General features: G+C 42.9%; 1 protein-coding gene across 1 annotated transcript; it reads right to left on the bottom strand.

Moving 5' to 3' along the window:
- Window positions 1-5,831: 5,831 nt before the first annotated feature.
- Window positions 5,832-21,680, bottom strand: LOC139381274 (protein rtoA-like). The gene is made up of 6 exons (XM_071124737.1): window positions 21,645-21,680; window positions 21,220-21,486; window positions 20,628-21,115; window positions 7,327-7,531; window positions 6,181-6,368; window positions 5,832-6,063 (listed from the first exon to the last, which is right to left on the bottom strand). Exons 1-6 carry the CDS (start codon window positions 21,678-21,680, stop codon window positions 5,832-5,834), a joined length of 1,416 nt encoding a protein of 471 aa, XP_070980838.1.
- Window positions 21,681-24,372: the final 2,692 nt, after the last annotated feature.

The raw sequence follows: 24,372 nt of genomic DNA, 5'->3' as shown, positions 1-24,372 counted from the left end.
AAAATGCACTTTTTCTCATAGGAGGGCAGAAGAGCAGGTGACCAGGCACCCTTAGACCTCTATATGTGCATGTTCCTGGTATGCACCTCCATGTATGATGTGTGTGTGTGTCCTGAGGCCTTGGGTCAACAGTCAATTCAATTATCACGCTAATTTGAAAGATTTTTTCAAAATCCCCTTTACGGAATGATACTTGTCAGACACTCTCTTTCCCCTATGATGTTCTGCAAAGAGGTTCAATCCGATGGGATTACAGGCCTTCATCCCTAGTGCTAGTGCTGTGCCCAGTCTTAAATAACTATTCCCTTATCTCCCGGCAGCAGAGCTACTGTAACAATATGTTATGTACAGACCTTTCCCAGACAGAGTGGTCTATCTATTAAATTAATTGAATTTTCCTTAAATTAGTCTCCTGACTATGATCTCTCATGGTCGCAAATTTATGTACTCCAGAATTAAATTCCCTTCCACCTCGGAGTCGGATGGCGAGATATGCCTTGGCTTTATCAGTTGGTGACTATTCTACTGGACGCCCGATAATGAAACCTGACACTGGGGCTGGGAGTAGACAGAGATGTGACTCTGGTGGTGGCTAATGCCGCCATTTTGTAACCACAGGAACAATCTTCTAGTTACCTTATCTCATAAGAGAAATCTAAGGCAGCATCCCAAATGACACCCTAGAAGGAGTGCACTACATCGGGTTTATGATGCCATTTGGGATGGACCTTAAAGGTGTCTTCTCTTCTCTGGTATGCCAGTCTGCAGGAAACAATGACAGGATAATACAGTCCATCACATCACATGTCTGTATTACTGTAGCTTTATGACAGGTTAAACAAAGGCCAACTAATGGAATGCCATCTCTGATATGAATTACTTTTTATTTGATCTATGTTTTTGCTTTCAGTTGTTGGGTATCGACATGTTCAATCATGCTAGTGCTTTGCTTTTTGGGGAGTAGTTTGCTAGGATCAGTGGTGTAAAGTACTTAAGTAAAAATACTTTAAAGTTCTACTTTAGTTTCTTTGGGTATCTGTACTTAATAATTTATATTTTTGCCAACTTTTGATTTTACTTCACTTCATTCCTAAAGAACATAATGTACTTTTTACTCCATACATTTTCGCTGACACCCAAAAGTACTTGTTACATTTTGACAGGAAAATGGTCCAATTCACACACTTATCAAGAGAACATCCCTGGTCATCTACTGCCTCTGATCTGGCGCTCACTAAACACAAATGCTTGGTTTGTAAATGATGTCTGAGTGTTGGAGTGTGCCCCTGGCTATCCGTCAATAAAGAAAAACAAGAAAATTGTGCCGTCTGCATTGCTTAATTTAAGGAATTTGAAATGGTTTATACTTTTACTTTTGATACTTCAGTACATTTTAGAAATTACATTTACTTTTCATACGTAAGTCTATTTAAAACCAAATACTTTTTGAGTTTTACTCAAGTATGACAATTGAGTACTTTTTCCACCACTGGCTCGGATCGACCACACACACAAAAAAAAAACTAAAACAGTTTCATGGACCATTGCACATCATCCTACTGTCGTCAGTAAGATCCTTTAAAAGAGTTTCATGCAACATCGCTCATCTTTCTACTGTACTGGTAAGACCCTTGATAGAGACGACTGGAAACATGGACGGAAGGAGCTCATTTAAATAAGAAAGTGGTCTGAACTAGATGGAACAAGGAGCTTGACAGGAGAGGGAGTATGTCCAAAATGGCACCCCGTTCAGAAGTCGTTCACTATCATAGGGAATAGGGGGCAATTTCAAAGATGGTAGTCTGAAGCTGCAACTGAATCGTGACAGGAGAGGGTTTCCACTAACACTGACGCACCATAATGAGAGAGCCAGAGGTGAGGCCCTCTCTACACCACGTCACCATGCATTACCCTGACTGACTGATGCGTATCCAGTCAAATGAAGCTAGCCCTCTACTTCGCTGGCTGAGTGATATGACACTTCTCCCATTGTGACACTGTGTTCACAGCTAACGCTTATTGGTGTTGATGGGCCCCACTCCAACACACTCCAGCCCAGGCCAGGACACAGTTATTTTGATCCCTTGTTCATTTATTTCTGTCCTCCCTCTCCCCTGTTTTCTGTCACTGTGTCACGTCACATCATAGTTTGGGAGAGGAGGGAAGCAGCAGGACCCACAGCTAGTGGGTTGCCAAGCATCAGGAACCTCAAGTTCTAGTTGAATTTATTAGTCGTATGGGATACGCATGGTATACAACGAAATGCTTACTTGCAGGATCCTTCTCGACAATGCAACAACAATAAGACATAATATAATGTAAGAATATGAACATAAAAGTAAATGGCTTAATAGAATATAATAAACATTTTAGCACAATATAAGTATAATGCAGGAAGGCACAATTTATAGTCCAATATTTACACATGTTTTGGGGGGAGGGGGAGGCAATGTATAAACTGAGCAGTATAATAAGAATCTGGTGGCAGAAGTTGTGATGTGTGTGTAGCATGAATGTATATGTGTGTATGTACAGTATGTCTGTGTGGGTGTGTGTGTGCACAAGTGAGTGTATGTGTGCTTTGGTGCGGAGAATCAGAGCAGGTGGTCAATCCAGTCAAGTGTTCAGCAGTCTGATTGCTTGTAGATAGAAACTGTCTCTGAGCATGTTGGTATCAGAACTCATGCTCTGATACAGTCTGTCTGACGATAAGGAAGAGAACAGCTCTGGGGCGTGTAGGGTCCTTGATGATGCTGCGTGCCTTCCTCAGGCACTGTTTCAAGTAGATGTCCTGGATGGGTGGGAGCACGGTCCCAGTGATGTACTGGGCCATCTTCATCACCCACTGGAGTGCCTTGTGGTTGTGGACTGAGCAATTCCTGTACCAGGCCGTGATTCAACCATTCAGGAAGCTCTCGACGGTGCAGCGGTAGTATTTGGAGAGGACCCGGGGCAGCATTCAGAATTTCTTCAGTCGCCTTAGACAATAGAGACGCTGTTTCACCCTCTTGACAAGTGGTGGTGTTGTTGGTCCATGACAAGTCATTGGTGACGTGGGCGCAGAGGAATTTAAAACTCGCGACTCTCTCTACTACAGTCCCATTGATGTGGATCAGGCCATGTTCCCTCTTCTGCTCCCTGAAGTCAACAATCAACTCTTTTGTTGGGCTGATGTTGAGGGAAGGTTTATTTTTCATTTATTTATTGAATATTCAAAACATACAATATACTTGCAGTGAAGCCACTCAACAACTACATCATACCAGACATCCAACAGATTACAGATTACATCCAGTACATCACAGTAGACTGCAATATAACAAAATATAATAAAATCGTTTGACATAAAAACACCGGATACATTTAAAAAAATATATAATAATAATTATGAAAAATATTAATAACGTTCCACCCATGAGACCGCTAGAGGGTGCTTTGGTCATTCGACTGCAGGAAAGGGTTTTAACAAAGGAGCTCCAATGACAGCCTTCCTGGCTGGGCCTCTCTCTCATCACCCCCTCGCCACCATCAGATGTGTATACAACACTGACAGGTAGAATAGAAAGCGCAATCATCTTAATCTTACCCGTCACAAGACGCCATTACTTTATTGACATGTAATCTTCAGAAGGAGATAAATATTGCGCATGTACGGTCACTTGGTTATGAAGACATATTATCATATTATCTGCATGAGGGTTGTAGGGCTCAGGCCTGACAAAGATAATTATAATTGGACATGATACAGAGCTCAGAGCATATTATGTGCTTGGCTGCATGACAAAGTCCCAGCTGAGAAACGGAGAGAGGCTGGAATATGATCAGGAAGTGGATGGAAGATACAGAGCTCAGCTATAAAATATTACAGATAAGATGTACTTTATTGTCCTTCAACCTGACATTTGATGTTTATGCCCCCCCCCCCCTCCCCCCCCCAAGAAAGACACTTGAATGTAATAAGGTTAGTTTTCGGATGTATAGTGTTTAAGTTTCAAGCCCCAAAAACATTTTTTGTAACTCGTCCATAAACCATGTGTAGGGTAGAATATGAATGAGTCAGTATGAATTTTTGTTTGGTCCAAATATCAATTTCTGATGTGTGGTGACTTGAAACAGCTCTACTGCCCAACTGTCACATTTAGTTAGCAACTAGGAGCCAGCCCTGTGGCACTGTATCTCTGCTCTCAAGGTTGTCTCAAAAACGGCACATTCATTTCCATTATTTTCTCTTCTAACATAGGCTACTGCTGAGCATCGCATCCCCAACCAGCTCCTCCAGAAAGTATCGTCACACCTCTCTTTTGTCTTCTCTGATGAAGTGTAACTGTACAACTAATGCTGCTATTCCATATTCTGTAATACAGAATTAGAAAAATGTAATTCCAAAATATTTTTAAGTATTAAAATAATGAGATACAGTGAATCTCTGAGCCAGCAAACACTGAAGATTGACCGTTCTAGTGATAAGGAGTTATTGTAAAAGGCTGTTTTCCTTCTGTTATCTCTGGACAGAGAGCGATAGAGAGCGAGCGAGCGAGCGAGCGAGAGAGAGAGAGAGAGAGAGAGAGAGAGAGAGAGAGAGAGAAAGAGAGAGAGAGAAAGAGAGAGAGAAAGAGAGAGAGAGAGAGAAAGAGAGAGAGAGAGAGAAAGAGAGAGAGAGAGAAAGAGAGAGAGAGAGACAGAGAGCCTTTATAGAAAAACAACATGATTTCACATGTGTAGTTTCATGTTATCACATTGCTTTACAAGTTGACATTAACTTTACATAATATCACTTGATCACATTAAAACATGTGTTTTTGGAAGACGTCTCGTGAAATACATGTGGTTTTTCCGTAAGGGAGGGGGAGAGAGAGAAGCCCCATTTATACCTGGTTCTAACTTGCGTCCCATGTCCTGATCTTGTCCACATTTTGATTTTGCCAGCGTTTTAAGACAGGTGTAGACAATCATCCCGCCCACTGCCGGAGGCGGTCAGGCTCGGATTGTGTCCGGTTATCTTACAAGTGTAGACAGATCTGGACAGAGAAACCATTTAGATAATCATTATTCCGCCCTCTAAAGTCATTGACAGGTGACACCATTGTCTGATTTCATCAATATGTGTCTTACAGTAAATATATAAATATTATTTGGAAAGAAAAGCTGTTCAATAATTTGCATAAAAGGAAGGGACCAGGAAACATGGTCACAATGCAGACACAGTGGACTGATGACAGACACATTTTAATACCATGTGTAGATACATTTCTGGAAATGTGGGCATAATCAGAATGTAGACAAGATCAGGACAAAGGACCCATGTTACCACCAGTTATATGAGAGAGAGAGAGACACACGTTCGTCGTAATGAGGAGACCAAGGCGCAGCGTGATGAGAATACATTCTTCTTTTAATGAAGGAAGAACACTTAACAAACTATACAAAACAACAAAACCAACGTGAAGCTAAGAAAAACAGGCAAATATACATAGACAATAACCCACAAAATACCCAATGAATATGGCTACCTAAATATGGTCCTCAATCAGAGACAACGATAAACAGCTGCCTCTGATTGAGAACCAATCTAGGCAACCATAGACATAAAAACCCCTAGACGAGAAAAGAACCCAAAACCCTAGACAGGTCAAAAACACATATATTACCCTCGTCACACCCTGATATAACCAAAATAATAAAGAAGACAAAGATAATTAAGGTCAGGCGTGACAGTACCCCCCCCCCCCCCCCCCCCGGACTCCCGGCCGTAAACCTAAACCTGTATGGGAGGGTCTGGGTGGGCATCTAACCTCGGTGGCGGCTCTGGTTCTGGACGCCGCCCCCCTTCCTTACTCTGAGTCCGCTCTTGTAGCACCGACCCGTGGATCATCGTCGGGGTCTCTGGACTGCAGATCCTCACCGTAGGCCCCGGACTGGGGACCTTCGCTGGAGACCCCAGACTGGGGACCGTCGCTGGAGATCCCGGGCTGGGCACCGTCGCTGGAGATCCCGGGCTGGGGACTGTCGCTGGAGACCCCGGACTGGGGACCGTCGCTGGAGACCCCGGGCTGGGGACCGTCGCTGGAGATCCCGGGCTGGGGACCGTCGCTGGAGACCCCGGGCTGGGGACCGTCGTTGGAGACCCCGGACTGGGGACCGTCGCTGGAGATCTCGGGCTGGGGACCGTCGCTGGAGTACCCGGGCTGGGGACCGTCGTTGGAGAACCCGGGCTGGGGACCGTCGCTGGAGACCCTGGACTGAGGACTGTCGCTGGAGACCCCGTGCTGGGGACCGTCGTTGGAGGCCACGGACTGTGGCCCGTCGTTGGAGGCCCCAGACTGTGGCCCGTCGTTGGAGGTTCCGTACTGTGGCCCGTCATTGGATGACTAGGTAACCATAGACATAAAAAACCCTAGACTAGTCAAACCCCATAAACGTACAAAAACCCTAGATAGGACAAAAACAACACATATATCACCCTCTTCACACCCTGACCTAACCGAAATAATAAAGAAAATAAAGATAAGGTCAGGGCGTAACTAAGGTCAGGGCGTGACAGAGAGAGAGAGAGAGAAAATAACTAAGGTCAGTGCGTGAAGCACAGCTCATCGTCTGCCTACCAAATGCACCTTATTTCTTATATAGTGCACTAATTTAAACAAGAGCCCTATGGGCCATGGTCAAAAGTAGTGCACTAAATAGGGAATAGGGTGCCATTTGGGACAAATAGCCTACCTCCGGTTTGTAGTGGAGGAGTCTCAGAGGTCTGTGGTAAGAATTAGTTTAATAGTGTCGAATCAAATAAAATGTTATTTGTCACATACACATATTTAGCAGATGTTATTGTGGGTGTAGCGAAATGCTTGTGTTCCTAGCTCCAACAGTGCTGTAGTATTTAACAATTTACAACAATACACAAATCTAAAATTAAAAGAATGGAATAAAGAAATATAGAAATATTAGGACGAGCAATAGACCCCGGACTGGCAGTAGAATAAAATACAGTAGAATAGAATACATTATATACATATGAGATGAGTAAAGCAGTATGTAAACATTATTAAAGTGACTAGTGTTCCATTATTAAAGTGGCCAGGGATTCCATGTCTAAGTACAGTATATGGGGCAGCAGCCTCTAAGGTGCAGGGCTGAATAGCCGGGTGGTAGCCGGCTAGTGATGTCTATTTAACAGTTTGATGGCATTGAAATATAAGCTGTTTTTCAGTCTCTTGGTCCCAGCTTTGATGCACCTGTACTGACCTCGTCTTCTGGATAATAACGGGGTGAACAGGTCGTGGCTCGGGTGGTTGTTGTCCTTGATGATCTTTTTGGCCTTTCTCGGACATCGGGTGCTGTAGGTGTCCTGAAGGGAAGCCAGTGTGCCCCGGTGATGCATTGCGCAGACCGCACCACCCTCTGGAGAGCCCTGCGGTTGCGGACTGTGCAGTTGCTGTACCAGGCGGTGATACAGCCCAAAAGGATGCTCTCAAATCTGCATCTGTTAAAGCTTCTAAGGGTCTTAGGGGCCAAGCCAAATTTCTTCAGCCTCCTAAGGTTAAAGAGGCACTGTTTGTGCCTTTTTCACCACACTGTCTGTGTGCGTGGACCCTTTCAGATCGTCAGTGATGTATACGCAGAGAAGCTTGAAGCTTTCCACCTTCTCTACTGCAGTCCTGTCATTGTGGAGAGGGGTGTGCTCCCTCTGCTGTTTCCTGAAGTCCACGATTAGCTCCTTCGTTTTATTGACATTGAGGCAGAGTTGTTTTCCTGTCACCAATACACCAGGGACATGACCTCCTCTCTGTCGGCTGTCTCGTCATTGTTGCTAATCAGGCCTACTACTGTTGTGTTGATGATTGATTTGGAGGCGTGCGTGGCCACGCAGTCATGGGTGAACAGGGAGGACAGGAGGGGGCTAAGCACGCACCCTTGTGGGGCCCCTGTGTTGAGGATCAGCAAAGTGGAGATGTTGTTTCCTACCTTCACCATCTGGGGGCAACCTGTCAGGAAGTCCAGGACCCAGTTGCACAGGGTGGGGTTCAGACCCCGTGCCACAAGCTTAATGATGAGCTTTGAGGGTACTATGTTGTTTCAGGCTGAGCTATAGTTAATGAACAGCATTCTAATGTAGGTATTCCTCTTGTCCAGATGGGATAGAGCAGTGTGCAGTGCGATTGCATCATCTGTGGATTTATTGAGTCGGGTAAGCAAATTGAAGTGGGGCTAGGGTGTCAGGTAAGGTAGAGGGGATATGATTCTTAACTAGCCTCTCAAAGCACTTTATGATTACAGAATTGAGTGCTACGGGGCGATAGTCATTTATTTCAGTTACCTTTGCTTTCTTGGGTACAGGAACAATGGTGGACATCTTGAAGCAAGTAGGGACAGCAGATAGAATAGGGAGAGAGGGAGAGATTGAATATGTTCGTAAACACTCCAGCCAGCTGGTCTGATCATGCTCTGAGGATGCGGCTAGGTATGCCGTCTGGGTCGGCAGCCCTGCGAGGGTTAACATGCTTACATGTCTTACATCGGCAACGAAAACGAGATCCCACAGTCCTTGGGATCAGGCCGTGTCGGTGGCACTGTGTTATCCTCAAACGGGCGAAGAAGGTATTTAACTTGTCTGTGAGCAAGACGTTGGTGTCCGCGACGTGGCTGGTTTTCCCTTTGTAATCCGTGATTGTCTGTAGACCCTGCAACATACGTCTCATGTTTGAGCCGTTGAATTGCGACTCCACTTTGTCTCTGTACTGACGTTTTGCCTGTTTGATTGCCTTACGCAGGAAATAACTACACTCTTTGTATTCAACCGTATTTCCAGTCACCATGCCATGGTTAAATGTGGTGGTTCGCGAAAATGCTGCCATCTATCCACGGTTTCTGGATTGGGTAGGTTTTAATAGACACCATAGGAATAACATCCCCTATACACTTCCTGATGAACTCAGGTACCATGTCCGTGTAAATGTCAATGTTATTCTCTGAGGCTACCCGGAACATTTCCCAGTCCGCGTGATCAAAACAATCTTAACTTCTTGCATCGAGCCATCCCGGATCCGGGATCGTGACTACAGCCTCAAGCTCATTACCATAACGCAAAGTTAACTAATCATGAAAATCGCAAATGAAATGAAATAAATCTATTTGCTCTCAAGCTTAGCCTTTTGTTAACAACACTGTCATCTCAGATTTTCAAAATATGCTTTTGAACCATAGCTAAACAAGCATTTGTGTAACAGTATTGATAGCCTAGCATAGGATTATCCCTGGCATTCAGCATGCAACATTTTCACAAAAACCAGAAAAGCATTCAAATAAAATCATTTACCTTTGAAGAACTTCGGATGTTTTCAATGAGGAGACTCTCAGTTAGATAGCAAATGTTCAGTTTTTCCTGAAAGATTATTTGTTTAGGACAAATCGATCCGTTTTCTGCGTCACGTTTAGCTACGAAAAAAAACTGTATCCAGGATTGTGTAAATCTATCCGCAAGCTCATTAGCATAACGCAACGTTAACTATTCATGAAAATCGCAAATTAAATGAAATAAATCTATTTGCTCTCAAGCTTAGCCTTTTGTTAACCTCTCTGATCTCCGCATCCCGGATCTGGTATCAGGAATACAGACTCAAGCTCATTACCATAACGCAACGTTAACTATTCATGAAAATCGCAAATGAAATGAAATAAATATGCCATCTCTAAAGCTTAGCCTTTTGTAAACAACACTGTCATCTCAGATTTTCAAAATATGCTTCTCAACCATAGGAAAACAATAATTTGTGTAAAAGTAGCTAGCTAGCGTAGCATTTAGCGTTAGCATTAGCGTTAGCATCCAGCACGCAACATTTCAACAAAAACATAAAAGCCTTCAAATAAAATCATTTACCTTTGAAGAACTTCTGATGTTTTCAATGAGGATACTCTCAGTTAGATAGCAGATGCTCAGTTTTTCCAAAAAGATTCTTTGTGTATTAGAAATAGCTCCGTTTTATACATCACATTTGGCTACCAAAAGAAAACGAAAATTCAGTCCTCAAAACGCGAACTTTTTTCCAAATTAACTCCATAATATCGACTGAAAACATGGCAAACGTTGTTTAGAATCAATCCTCAAGGTGTTTTTCACATATCTCTTCATTGATATATCATTCTTGGAAGCATGGTTTCTCCCCTCAATCAAATGGAAAAGTACAAGCAGCTGGCAATTGCGCACCGAATTCCACGCAGGACACCAGGCGGACACTTGGAAAATGTAGTCTCTTATGGTCAATCTTCCAATGATATGCCTACAAATACGTCACAATGCTGCTAACACCTTGGGGGAACGACAGAAAGTGTAGGCTCATTCCTTGCGCAATCACAGCCATATAAGGAGACAATGGAAAACAGAGCTTCAGAAATTCTGCTCATTTCCTGGTTGACGCATCATCTTGGTTTCGCCTGTAGAATGAGTTCTGGGGCACTTACAGACAATATCTTTGCAGATTCTGAAACTTCAGAGTGTTTTCTTTCAAAAACTGTCAAGAATATGCATAGTCGAGCATCTTTTCGTGACAAAATATCGCGCTTAAAACGGGAACGTTTTTTATCCAAAAATGAAATAGCGCCCCTAGAGATCAAAGAGGTTAACAACACTGTCATCTCAGATTTTCAAAATGTGCTTTTGAACCATAGCTAAACAAGCATTTGTGTAACAGTATTGATAGCCTAGCATAGGATTATCCCTGGCATTCAGCATGCAACATTTTCACAAAAAACAGAAAAGCTTTCAAATAAAATAATTTACCTTTGAAGAACTTCAGATGTTTTCAATGAGGAGACTCTCAGTTAGATAGCAAATGTTCAGTTTTTACAAAAATATTATTTGTGTTGACAAATCGCTCCGTTTTCTTCATCACGTTTGGGTAAGAAAAAAAATATAAAAATAAAATAAAATTAAGTCATTAAAACGCGAACTTTTTGCCAAATTAACTCCATAATATCGACAGAAACATGGCAAACGATGTTTAGAATCATTCCTCAAGGTGTTTTTCACATATCTATCGATGATAAATCCTTCGTGGCAGTTGACTTTCTCTTCTGAAGAAATGGAACGCGCATGGACCTAGAGATTACGCAATAATTTTGACACAGGACACCGGGCGGACACCTGTTAAATGTAGTCTCTTATGGTCAATTTTCCAATGATATGCCTACAAATACGTCACAATGCTGCAGACACCTTGGAGAAACGACAGAAAGGGCAGACTCATTCCTGGCGCATTCACAGCCATATAAGGAGACATTGGAACACAGCGCCTTCAGAATCTGGGGCATTTCCTGTATGAAAATTCATCTTGGTTTCGCCTGTAGCATTAGTTCTGGGGCACTCACAGATAATATCTTTGCAGTTTTGGAAACGTCAGAGTTTTTTCTTTCCAAGGCTGTCAATTACATGCATAATCAAGCATCTTTTCATGACAAAATATCTTGTTTAAAACGGGAACGTTTTTTATCCAAAAATTAAAAGAGCGCCCCCTATCTCGAAGAAGTTAAAGCATGGATTCCAATTAGTCAGACCAGCGTTGAATAGACCTTAGCACGGGTACTTTCTGTTTGAGTTTCTGCCTATAGGAAGGCGGGAGCAAAATTGAGTCGTGATCTGATTTGCCAAAGGGAGGGCAGGGGAGGACCCTGTAGGCATCTCAAAAACGCTAGTAGGAGTGATGTAATGCATTTCCTAAGCGAGTACTACAGTCAATGTGTTGGTCGAACTTCGGGAGCGTTTTCCTCAAATTTGCTTTGTTAAAATCCCCAGCTACAATAAATGCGGCCTCAGGATATGTGGTTTCCAGTTTGCATAAAGTCCAGTGTAGTTCCTTGAGGGCCATCTTGGTATCGGCTTGAGGGGAAATTTACACGGCTGTGACTATAACCAAAGAAAATAAACTGGAGATGTAATAAAGTCGGCATTTGATTGTGAGGTGTTCTAGGTCGGGTGAACAAAAGGACTTGAGTCTCTGTATGTTTTCACAATCACACATGAGTAGTTATTCATGAAACATACACCCCTGCCTTTTTTCTTTCCGGAGAGTTCTTTATTCCTGTCTGCACGATGAACTGAGAACCCAGCTGGCTGTATGGAAGGGGACAGTATATCCAGAGAGAGCCATGATTCCATGTCAAGCAGGGCGATGGGTTTTCCCACTCATTTACTGTGATTCAGTCAATCAAATGAACATTTATTTTAAATCCACATAAAAATCTGTCAGTTTAAGATCTGTTTAGTTTTTGCATGGACTGAGTTTTAATTCACCGCATCTGCCTATGTCAGCTTTCGCATCTGCTGTGTTAAGTGGCAGAGTTACAGCGCTGTTCAGACCAGGAGACATCCCGAAAATCAATCTTACTCTCCAATACTTCTCTAGCGTCAGAATGGTTTGGCCTACAATATGACCACTCTATGGAAAGATGAGGCTCTCATGAACACAATCGTTTTCTCCGTTTTGTTCTACGACCCTCACAGGCACCACGGAACTTGTCTGAAGTCTTTTATGAATGTGTAATTCAATGCGTTTCTATGGGCTATAGAACCTAAGGCCAATTTCAAGGCTTAGACTTTCAGGGGTTAAATAAAATACTATTCCTGTGAAATACAGACAGGTATTCCCAAGAATATCACTGTTTTCACTACTGAGGAGGCAAGAAGAAACAAAAACTGTAAAGTAGAATGTTTTATGTAATGTCAGTATAGTGTTTATAGTTTTTTTTTAGTGTGGGTTGATTATAGGGTTAAGGTTAACTTAGACTTTAATTTGCATAATGTTTGATGTCTCCACTTCATGTACAGTATATGGCAGCGTTATTATCTGAAATGAGTATGCTGAAATAAGTATGCTGAAATGAGTATGTTGAAATGAGTCTGCTGAAATGAGTGTACTGAAATGTCAGCATGGTTCCCGAATGAGCGGCCTGCGGTCTGAATTTGGCTCTCGGATGGTTTTATTTGGCCCCCCAATTAGTATTTATTAGTGTTTATTTTAGGCGATAAAAGACTGTAAAAACAACAGGAAAGTATTCCCATGCATAAAAGTGAGACACTTTATTGTATTCAAATCTAAGCAAGGTTTGAAATTATGATGTTTTAGTCAAATATTATATATGTTTGGGCTTCTTGCTGTCAATTTGCAGTCTACAAATGTTTTCAAATTATGTTTTGGCCCCATGACCATCCGCCCAAGAAAAAAAGACAGTCCATGGCTGAATCTAGTTGATGATCCCTGATATAAAGGATGGTCTGATGAAAAGAGTGTGCTGAAATGACAGCCTATAGACAGGTTAGTTGTTAAGTATCAAAACTGATGTGTGCACAACTATGGGGCAAAACAGACGGGGTTGGCTTGATTCAGGGATGGGCAACTGGTCGCCCGCGGATCCACTTTTGTAGGCCCGCGGACCAATACCTTACACACCTTCTCATTCAAAGGTTTTTCTTTATTTTTACTACTTTATTTTAATGGAATCATGTAGTAACCAAAAAAGTGTTAAACAAATCTAAATATATTTTATTTTTGAGATTATTCAAAGTAGCCACCCTTTGCCTTGATGACAGCTTTGCAAATTCTTGGCATTCTCTCAACCAGCTTAATGAGTAGTCACCTGGAATGCATTTCAATTAACAGGTGTGCCTTGTTAAATATTAATTTGTGGAATTTATTTTCTTCTTAATTAGGGCTAGGCGTCCCGCTAGCTGGACAACTTCCGGTGAAGCCGGAGGGCACGCAATTCAAATAAATAATTATTAAAATGATGGATATTAAACATTTATGTACATACAAGTGTTTTATATCGCTTGGAAGCTTAAATTATTGTTAATCTAACTGCACTGTCAGATTTACAGTAGCAATTACAGTGAAAGCATGCCATGCAATTGTTTGAGGACGGCACCCCACATCAAAATATTTTCCGCCGTCACAGGTTTCATAAATCCACAAATAGTGATTAAATATTCACTTAATTTTTTGAAAATCTTCCTCTGATTTGTCATCCAAAGGGTCCCAGCTATAACATGTAGTGTCATTTTGTTTGATAAAATACTTTATATCCCAAAAAGTCTGTTTAGTTGGCGCCATCGATTTGAGTAATACACTCGTTCAACTTGCAGAGAAAGGAATCCAAAAATCTACGGATAAACTTTGTTAAAACAAGTCAAAATACATTTCTATTGACTCCTCAGGTACTCTAAAATGTAATCAAACTATAATATTTCATACGGAAAGAAGTATGTTCAATAGGAAATCGATATTAGCAGGTGTGTCTTGAAATCTTGAAATTGTTTTCTTTCCAATGGTACTAATTATGTGCATATCCTTACTTCAGGACCTGAGCAACAGGCAGTTAACTCTGCGGGAAGGTTGAGCTAACGTAGGCTAATGCGATTAGCATGAGGTTTTAAATAACCATAACATTTCCCAGGACCTAGACATACCTGATATTGGCAGAATGCTTAAATTCTTGTTAATCTAACTGCACTGTCCAATTTACAGTGGCATTACAGTAAAATAATGCCATGCTATTGTTTGAGGAGAGTGTTTTGAACATGGAAAGTTATTAATAAACAAATTAGGCACATTTGGGCAGTCTTGATACAACATTTTGAACAGAAATGCAATGGTTTATTTGATCAGGCTAAAACTTTTCACATACACTGCTGCCATCTAGTGGCCAATATCTAAATTGCACCTGGGCTGGAATAAAACATTATGTGTCACGAATCCCGCCGAAGGTGGTGCCTCTTCCTGTTCGGACGGCGCTCGGCGGTTGTCGTCGCCGGCCTACTAGCTGCCATCGATTCCCTTTCCTTTTTGTTTCTGTTAGTTTGGTCTAATTGGTTACACCTGTTTTGAGTTTAGTTTTGTTTGTAGGCTATTTAAGGGCACTAGGCCTGCTGGCTATTGTGCGGGTTTGTTTGGACGGGTTGTTTCATGCGCCCTTGTGTTTTGCATGTCCGTTTTGTCACTGTCATTGGAATAAAGATCCACGTACGGAACTAACCTGCTCTCTGCGCTTGACTCCTACACCCACCATTCATAGAAGCCATAACATTATGGCCTTTCTCTTGCATTTCAAAGATGATGGTACAAAAAAATACAAAAAACTTTTTTTTCTTTGTATTATCTTTTACCAGATCTAATGTGTTATATTCTCCTGCATTCCTTTCACATTTCCACAAACTTCAAAGTGTTTCCTTTCAAATGGTACCAATAAAATTAATATCCTTGCTTTAGGGCCTGAGCTAAAGGCAGTTAGATTTGGGTTTGTCATTTTAGGCAAAAATTGAAAAAAAGGGGGCCGATCCTTAATGTGGATGTTTCTCCAACACAAGGACAATCATGAAAAATGTCCTGTCACCTCAGATCTCAAATGCCAGATGACAACTCCGTGGGGGTCTTTCAAGATAAATAAAAACACTGCATGCGCTTTGCTGTTGTTCCAAGAAGAGCAGACTTGTTGTTTGTAGGCGTAGTGTTTTTGGGTTCATCATATGGTTGCATTGTGCACTGCTGGAGCTTGGAGCTTAAGTAATGTATTTCACTTTACACTGCAACTACATGGGCATGTGACTAAATAAAAACTAATATAATCTAAAACAATCCATGTATTTCAGAAATACGCTACCTGTCAAAGGTTTACAACACCTACTCATTCAAGGGTTTTTCTTTATTTTTACTATTTTCCACATTGTAGAATAATAGTAAAGACATCAACACTATGAAATAACACACATTGAATCATGTAGTAACCAAAACATATATTTTATATTTGAGATTCTTCAAATAGCCACCCTTTGCCTTGATGACAGCTTTGTGAACTCTTGGCATTATCAGAAACCAACTCCATGAGGTAGTCACCTGGAATGCATTTAAATTAACAGGTGTGCCTTCTTAAAAGTTGATTTGTGGAATTTCTGTCCTTCTTAATGCGTTTGAGCCATTCAGTTGTGTTGTAGGGGGGTATATACTAGATAGTCCTATTTAGTAAAAGGCCAAGTCCATATTATGGCAAGAACAGCTCAAATAAGCAAAGATAAATGACAGTTTACCATTACTTTAAGACATGAAGGTCAGTCAATATGGAACATTTCAATAACTTTTTTAGGTTTCTTCAAGTGCAGTCAAAAAACCCATCAAGCGCTATGATGAAACTGGCTCTCATGAGGACCGCTACAGGAATGGAAGACACAGAGGATAAGTTCATTGGAGTTACCAGCCTAAGAAATTGCAGCCTAAATGAATGCTTCACAGAGTTCAAGTTAGAGACACATCTCAACATCAACTGTTCAGAGGAGACTGTGTGAATCAGGCCTTCATGGTCAAATTGCTGCAAAGAAACCACTACTAAAGGATACCAATAAAGAGAAGAGACTTGCTTGAGTCAAGAAACACGAGCAATGGACATTAGACATTAGACATTAGACTGGTGGAAATGTGTCCTTTGTTCTGCAGTCCAAATTGACGATTTTTGCTTCCAACGGCCGTGTCTTCGTGAGAGGTGGAGTGGGGGAACAGATGATCTCCACATGTGTATATCCCACCGTAAATCATGGACGAGGAGGTGTGATGGTGTGGGGGTGTTTTGCTGGTGACACTGTGATTTATTTAGAATTCAAGGCACACTTAACCAGCATGGTTAACACAACATATACGCCACCCCATCTGGTTTGGGCTTAGTGGGAATAGTATTTGTTTTTCAACAGGACAATGACCCAACACACCTCCAGTTTGTGTAAGGGCTATTTTACCAAGAAGGAGAGTGATGGAGTGCTGTATCAGATAACCTGGCCTCCACAATCCCCCGACCTCAACCCAATTGAGATGGTTTGGGATGAGTTGGACTGCAGAGTGAAGGAAAAGCAACCAACAAGTGCTCAGCATATGTGGGAACTCCTTCAAGACTGTTGGAAAAGCATTCCAGTTGAAGCTGGTTGCGAGAATGCCAAGAGTGTGCAAAGCTGTCATCAAGGCAAAGGGTGGCTATTTGAAGAATCTCAAATATAGATTTGTTTAACACGGTTTTGGCCACTACATGGTTCCATATGTGTTATTTCATAGTTTTGAAGTCTCCACTATTATTCTACAATGTAGAAAATAGTAAAAACAAAGAAAAACCCTTGAATGAGTAGATGTTCTAAAACATTTGACCGGTAGTGTATATTGTGAAAGTGTTGAGAAGATGGCTACAAAAACCAAACCTGGTGTACAGTGAATAACAGTATCGTCATAAATATAGTGTAGGATAAGGTTGCATTCGCTCTGGCCTTAAACAAACTGAATAACAAGACGGACATAGAACTAATATTGATTCAAGAGGGTTCCGTACTTTTAAAATGTTTTTAAATGTACTGAAATCATAACTCATGTGCCTGAGTGATTTGTGGCCTCCCTTTGCGTTGTTTTGTATATTAAGTATGTTTCAGGTTGTGCCAAGATGTTGCACAAGTCATTATTTCTCTCTGACTTTTGAAGCTCCAGCATTTATCTTGTAGATTTATGATAGGACAGGCATCCAGATGTTTTGGGGATCTTTCTCTGTGGGGTTGAATTCAGGATCCTGACAGTCTTTTGTCATCAGCATAGTTAGACGAAGATCATTGATGTTGTTTATGAGTCCGATTTGATCTAATGCAATTCAAATTCTCAAGTTTTCTCAAGATTGTATAAAGTACAGATATGTTGGTAAGGTGACCTTGGTAAACTTGACTTATTCTTATAACATAAAGTGGTTATAAGGTAACCTTTTTGTGACGGGTTACTGATATTTCTCCTTTTATCCCTTTTTAGGTGAACTTAAACCAAAACTATTCATTATAGTTACCTTCCCATTTGTCATACCAAAGGTTTCTCTGTTGTCCTAATCCAACTAGAGAACTCATCTCGCTGTCAGGACTTGAAAGGTTGATATTTTTAGATGTGACATGTTGCTGGGAGATGATTCAGTTGACTGAGTCATGAATATCAGCTTTGAACATTTTAGTAATTTAGCAGACGCTGTTATACAAAGCGACTGCATACATTTTCATACTGGTTCTCCGTGGGAATCAAACCCACAACCCTGACATTGCAAGTGCCATGCTCTACCAACTGAACTACAGGGAACATCAGAACTTCCTATAGACGGGTTAGCCAACAACATCATTAAAATCTATGGGCGCTCTTCAATGGGGCAGAAGGCCATGTGTTGTGATTCTGGATGGCCAGATAGCTAGCAACAATGACAAGACGCTGCCATGTGGGGCATCTTAGGTGGCTTGCTTCAAGTTTTATCTTGTTCCTGTTCTTTTGACTGATGTCATGTCTATGCTAATATGGAAAAAAATCATGAGGGGCCGCAGTGGCTAGTGGGTCTGTGTACAGTTTTCAACAAATTAATTTCTTCAAAAATGCAAGAGAAGCGAGAGAGAGAGATATTGTCATTTGTTTTCACTTTCAGTTTCACTTAGCTAGAAAATGCAGCTGGATGGTTTAGTTACTCAAACACCCGGCTCAAACAGAGGGATGGTATGTTAGCTAGCTGGCTATGACTATCCAACACAACACTGGATTTCTTCCAAGTCAAGGTAAGCTTTTGGTTTTATTAATGTATTGCCACCGGGGCCAGCCGGTGTAACTGCTTACTGACTATACACTGTAAAGTTACCGCATGATTGGCTGTTTGTAGCAGTTATGACATGGTTTGGCTTGGAAATGTTTTTTCGCCTGGTCACATACAGCTGATGTGTTGTTCATTGAAGTCCACAAACGAATGGAAAAGGTGAGAGGAGGAGAGTGCATAGAGGCAAGAAGGAATACAACATGGCTGCTATGAAAGGAACTGTGTTTATGCGTGATCAGGGGTATATTCATTCCACCGATTCTGTTGAAAAACTTTTCTTAAATGGAAGCAAACAAAACAGGGATAAAAATACCTGAATTTGTCCAATAGAAACTCTTGTTTGCAACTGTTGGACTAATGATTATACCCTCGATAAGATAGATGCAGGCAAGAGTGTGCAATGCAGTATTTGATGTGCCACTGTCTGTCCATGTGTCACTGTCTGTCATCTCAAAATGTTCTCTCGACATGTGTGCAACTACGTTGTAAACTTTCATTCATAGGTTAGGTTGTAGCAAACTCATGATGGGTATAGGGAAAATTTTAGTATCATGTAGCAGCCTAAACCAATCGATCTTACATTGAACTGGGTGAATGGAATATGAATGACAGTCATCCAACATGCTGTAATAGAAATAAAGCCATGCTCATGTAAGAAAAATCGTCCTCCCTCATTATGAACGACAGTGACTGCCACTGGATTGTACACATTTTGCCATAGGGTGGAGAAAAGATTTAGCCATTTTATAACAAATTTGATGCAATTCTACTCTTGTCGCAATAGGGCAGAGAGAATAAATTGCAGTTTTACAGCTAATTTCTTGCGATTTACAAAATTAATGCCATAGGATGGAGGTAAATGTTAGCCATTTTTAAATGATAACTGATCATTTGACCATGCTAACTACGAGTTTAGATAGTTGGCTGCTAAACTAACTTCCCAATAAATAAATACAATTCTGACATGGGCTAATTGAGTCACCTGCTGATGCACAACCGAATTTCGAAATTGCACCTTGCATGTTCTATTATTCTAATGCTCAACAGTAAGTTGAGACCCTGACTGTGTTCCACCAAAAAGTATATATATATATATATATATATATATATATATATATATATATATATATATTGGGAAGTATACCAGTCAAAGGTTTGGACACGGTTACTCATTCAAGGGTTTTTCTTAATTTTTACAATTTTCTACATTGTAGAATAATAGTGAAGACACCAAAACTATGAAATAACACATATGGAATCATGTAGTAACCAAAAAAGTGTTAAACAAATCTAAATATGCACACTCTTGGCATTCTCTCAACCAGCTTTTCTAACAGTCTTGAAGGAGTTCCCACATATGCTGAGCACTTGTTGGCTGCTTTTCCTTCACTCTGCGGTCCAACTCATTCCAAACCATCTCAATTGGGTTGAGGTCGGATGATTGTGGAGGCCAGGTCATCTGATGCTGTCACATTTGTTATAAGGATCGGTCCAAGGCGCAGTGTGAGTAGAGTTACACATGTTTTTAATAAAACCGAAACTCAGCAAAACAAAACAAACAAGCACAAACGAAACGTGAAGCTATGCGAATAGTGCAGACAGGCAACTAAACATAGAACAAGATCCCACAAACACCAAAGGGAAATGGCTACCTAAATATGATCCCCAATCAGAGACAACGATAAACAGCTGTTTCTGATTGGGAATCATATCAGACCAACATAGAATATAAAACCCCTAGACCTACAAAACCCTGGACATACACAGCCCCTAGACAATACAAAAACCCTAGACAATACAAAACTAGCGTACCCACCCTAGTCACACACTGACCTAACCAAAATGTAAATAAAACAGAGATATCTCAGGTCAGGGCGTGACAGTACCCCCACCTCCCCCCAAAGCCGCGGACTCCCGGCCGCAAACCGGAACCTATAGGGGAGGGTCCGGGTGGGCATCTACTCTTGGTGGCGGCTCCGGTTCTGGACGCAGCCCCCCCCCCCCTTTACACTGATCCCTCCGCCTTTGCAGAACCGGACCGCGGATCATCGCCGGAGACCCCGGTCTGGGGACCGTCGCTGGAGGCTGCGGACTGGGGAACGTCGCTGGAGACCCCGGACTGGGAACCTTCGCTGGAGGTTCCGAACAGTGGACCGTTGGTGGAGGTTCCGGACTGTGGACCGTCGGTGAAGGTTTCGGACTGTGGACCGTCGGTGGAGGTTCCAGACTGTGGACCGTCGTTGGAGGTTCCGGGCTGTGGACCGTCGTTGGAGGTTCCAGACTGCGGACCGTTGTTGGAGGTTCCGGACTGTGGCCCTTCGTTGGAGGTTCCGGGCTGTGGCCCGTCGTTGGAAGTTTCGGACTGTGACCCGTCATTGGAGGTTACGGACTGTGAAACGTCGCCGGAAGCTCTGGACTGGGAACTGTCGCCGGAAGCTCTGGACTGGGAACTGTCGCCGGAAGCTCTGGACTGGGAACTGTCACCGGAAGCTCTGGACTGTGGAGGCGCACTAGAGATCTGATGCGTGGTACCGACACTGGTGGTACCGGGCTAAAGACACACACCTCAGGGCGAGTGCGAGGAGCAGGCACAGGACGTACTGGACTCTGGAGGCGCACTGGAGGCCGGGTGCGTGGGACCAGGACAGGTGGCACCGGGCTGAAGACACGCACCTCAGGGCGAGTGCGGGGAGGAGGCACAGGACGTACTGGACTCTGCAGGCACACTGGAGGTCTGATGCGTGGGACCAGTACAGGTACCGGCCTGATGACACGCACCCCAGGGCGAGTGCGGAGAGGAGGCACCACCCTTCCTGGATGCTCACTCCAGCCCGACAAGTGCAGGAAGCAAGCACAGGACGCACTGGGCTGTGCAGACGCACCGGAGACACAGTACGCAGAGCCGGCGCAGGATATCCTGGTCCAAGGAGGTGTACTGGAGACCAGGAGCGCTGAGCCGGCACCATCCATCCTGGCTGGATGCCCATTCTAGCCCGGCAAATGCGAGGAGCTGGAATAGAGCGCACCGGGCTATGAATGCGAACTGGAGACACTGTGCGCATCACTGCGTAAAACGGTGTCTGACCAGTCACACGTTCCCCACGGTAAGCACGGGGAGTTGGCTCAGGTCTAACCCCTGACTCTGCCAATCTCCCCGTGTGCCCCCTCCAATTTTATTTTGTTGAGCTGCCTCTCGGGCTTCCGTGCTAGCCGTGTCCCCTCGTATCTCCACCTGCTTCCATGGCAGGGTCTTGTCCCCTGCCATTACCTCCTCCCAGGTCCAGGATGTCCTCCACTCATCTTTCTCCCTGGCCCAGGATGTCCACTCCTCTTGAACACACTGCTTGGTCTTTTTATGGTGGGATCTTCTGTCACGTTCGTTATAAGGATCGGAACAAGGCGCAGCGTGAGTAGAGTTCCACATGTTTTTAATAAAACCAAAACTCAGCAAAACAAAACAAACAAGCACAAATGAAACGTGAAGCTATATGAATAGTGAGGACTGGCAACTAAACATAGAACAAGATCCCACAAACACCAAAGGGAAATGGCTACCTAAATATGATCCCCAATCAGAGACAACGATAAACAGCTGTCTCTGATTGGGAACCATATCAGACCAACATAGAATACAAAAACCCCTAGACGTACAAAACTCTAGACATACAAAAACCCTAGACAATACAAAATCCCTAGACAATACAAAACTAGCGTACCCACCCTAGTCACACCCTGACCTAACCCAAAAATAAAGAAAACAGAGATATCTCAGGTCAGGGCGTGACAGATGCAGCACTCCATCACTCTCCTTCTTGGTCAAATAGCCCTTACACAGCCTGAAGGTGTGTTGGGTCATTGTCCTTTTGAAAAACAAATGATATTCCCACTAAGCGCAAACCAGATGGGATGGTGTAACGCTTCAGAATGCTGTGGTAACCATGCTGGTTAAGTGTGCCTTGAATTCTAAATAGGTCACTGACAATGTCACCAGCAAAGCAACCCCCACACCATCACACCTCCTCCTCCATGCTTCATGGTGGGAACCACACATGCAGAGCTCATGTGGTTGGAACCAAAAATCTCAAATTTGGACTCATCAGACCAAAGGACAGATTTCCACCGGTCTAATGCCCATTGCTCGTGTTTCTTGGCCCAAGCTAGTCTCTTCATCTTATTGGTGTCCTTTAGTACATACTTTGCAGCAATTTTAACATGAAGGCCAGATTCACACAGTCTTCTCTGAACAGTTGATGTTGAGATGTCTGTTACTTGAACTCTGTGAAGCATTAATTTGGGCTGCAATTTCTGAGGCTTGTAACTCTTATAACTTATCCTCTGCAGCAGAGGTAACTCTGGGTCTTCCTTTCCGGTCCTCATGAGAGCCAGTTTCATCATAGCGCTTGATGGCTTTTGCGACTGCACTTAACAAAGATCCTGACATTTTCTGGATTGACTGACCTTCATGTCTTAAAGTAATGATGGACTGTCGTTGTCTCTGCTTATTTGAGCTGTTCTTGCCATAATATGGACTTGGTCTTTTACGAAATAGGACTATCTTCTGTATACCTCCCTACCTTGTCACAACACAACTGATTGGCTCAAACGCATCAAGTGGCCTTCATGTCCACATGTTTGCTTATTTGAGAGAGAGAGAGAGATTAATTAATTGTTAATTGTGTATATTATCTACCTCACTTGCTTTGGCAATGTAAACACATGTTTCCCATGCCAATAAAGACCCTTGAATTGAATTGAATTTAATTGAGAGAGAGAGAGAGAGAGCGAGCGAGAGCAGAGAGAGCGAGAGCGAGAGCAAAGAGAGCGAGAGCGAGAGCAAAGAGCGAGAGAGAGAGCAAAGAGAGAGGGAGCAAAGAGAGAGAGAGCGAGAGCAAAGCGGGAGAGAGAGCGAGAGCAAAGAGAGAGAGAGAGAGCGAGAGAGCAAAGAGAGAGCGAGAGTAAAGATAGAGCGAGAGCAAAGAGAGCGAGAACAAAGAGAGAGAGAGAGAGAGAGCAAAGAGAGAGAGAGAAAAGAGAGAGAGAGCAAAGAGAGAGAGAGAGAAAAGAGAGAGAGAGAGAGAGAGAGAGAGAGAGAGAGAGAGAGAGAGAGAGCAAAGAGAGAGCGAGAGCAAAGAGAGAGGGAACAAAGAGAGAGACAGAGCGAGAGCAAAGCGAGAGAGAGAGCGAGAGCAAAGAGAGAGAGAGCGAGAGAGCAAAGAGAGAGCGAGAGTAAAGAGAGAGAGAGCGAGAGCAAAGAGAGAGAGAGAGCAAAGAGAGCGAGAGCAGAGAGAGAGAAAGATCAAAGAGGGAGTGAGAGCAAAGAGAGAGAGCGAGAGCAAAGAGAGAGAGCGAGAGCAAAGAGAGAGAGAGAGAGAAGGCAAAGAGAGAGAGAGAGAGAGAGAGAGAGAGAGAGCAAAGAGAGAGGGAGCAAAGAGAGAGAGAGAGAGCAAGGGCAAAGCGAGAGAGAGAGCGAGAGCAAAGAGAGAGAGAGAGCGAGAGAGCAAAGAGAGAGCGAGAGTAAAGAGAGAGAGAGCGAGAGCAAAGAGAGAGCGAGAGCAAAGAGAGAGAGAGAGCAAAGAGAGAGAGAGAGCAAAGAGAGAGCGAGGGCAAAGAGAGAGAGAGAGAGAGAGAGAGAGAGAGAGAGAGAGAGAGAGAGAGAGAGAGAGCAAAGAGAGAGAGAGAGCAGAGAGAGCAGAGAGAGAGAGCAAAGAGGAAAAGTAGAAATTCTCTGTGTATGCTAATGAAAATTGGCTATTG

The sequence above is a fragment of the Oncorhynchus clarkii genome, chromosome 23 (assembly GCF_045791955.1).
Source record: "Oncorhynchus clarkii lewisi isolate Uvic-CL-2024 chromosome 23, UVic_Ocla_1.0, whole genome shotgun sequence".
NCBI lineage: Eukaryota > Metazoa > Chordata > Actinopteri > Salmoniformes > Salmonidae > Oncorhynchus > Oncorhynchus clarkii.
This window is presented reverse-complemented; position numbering and strand designations above follow the sequence as displayed.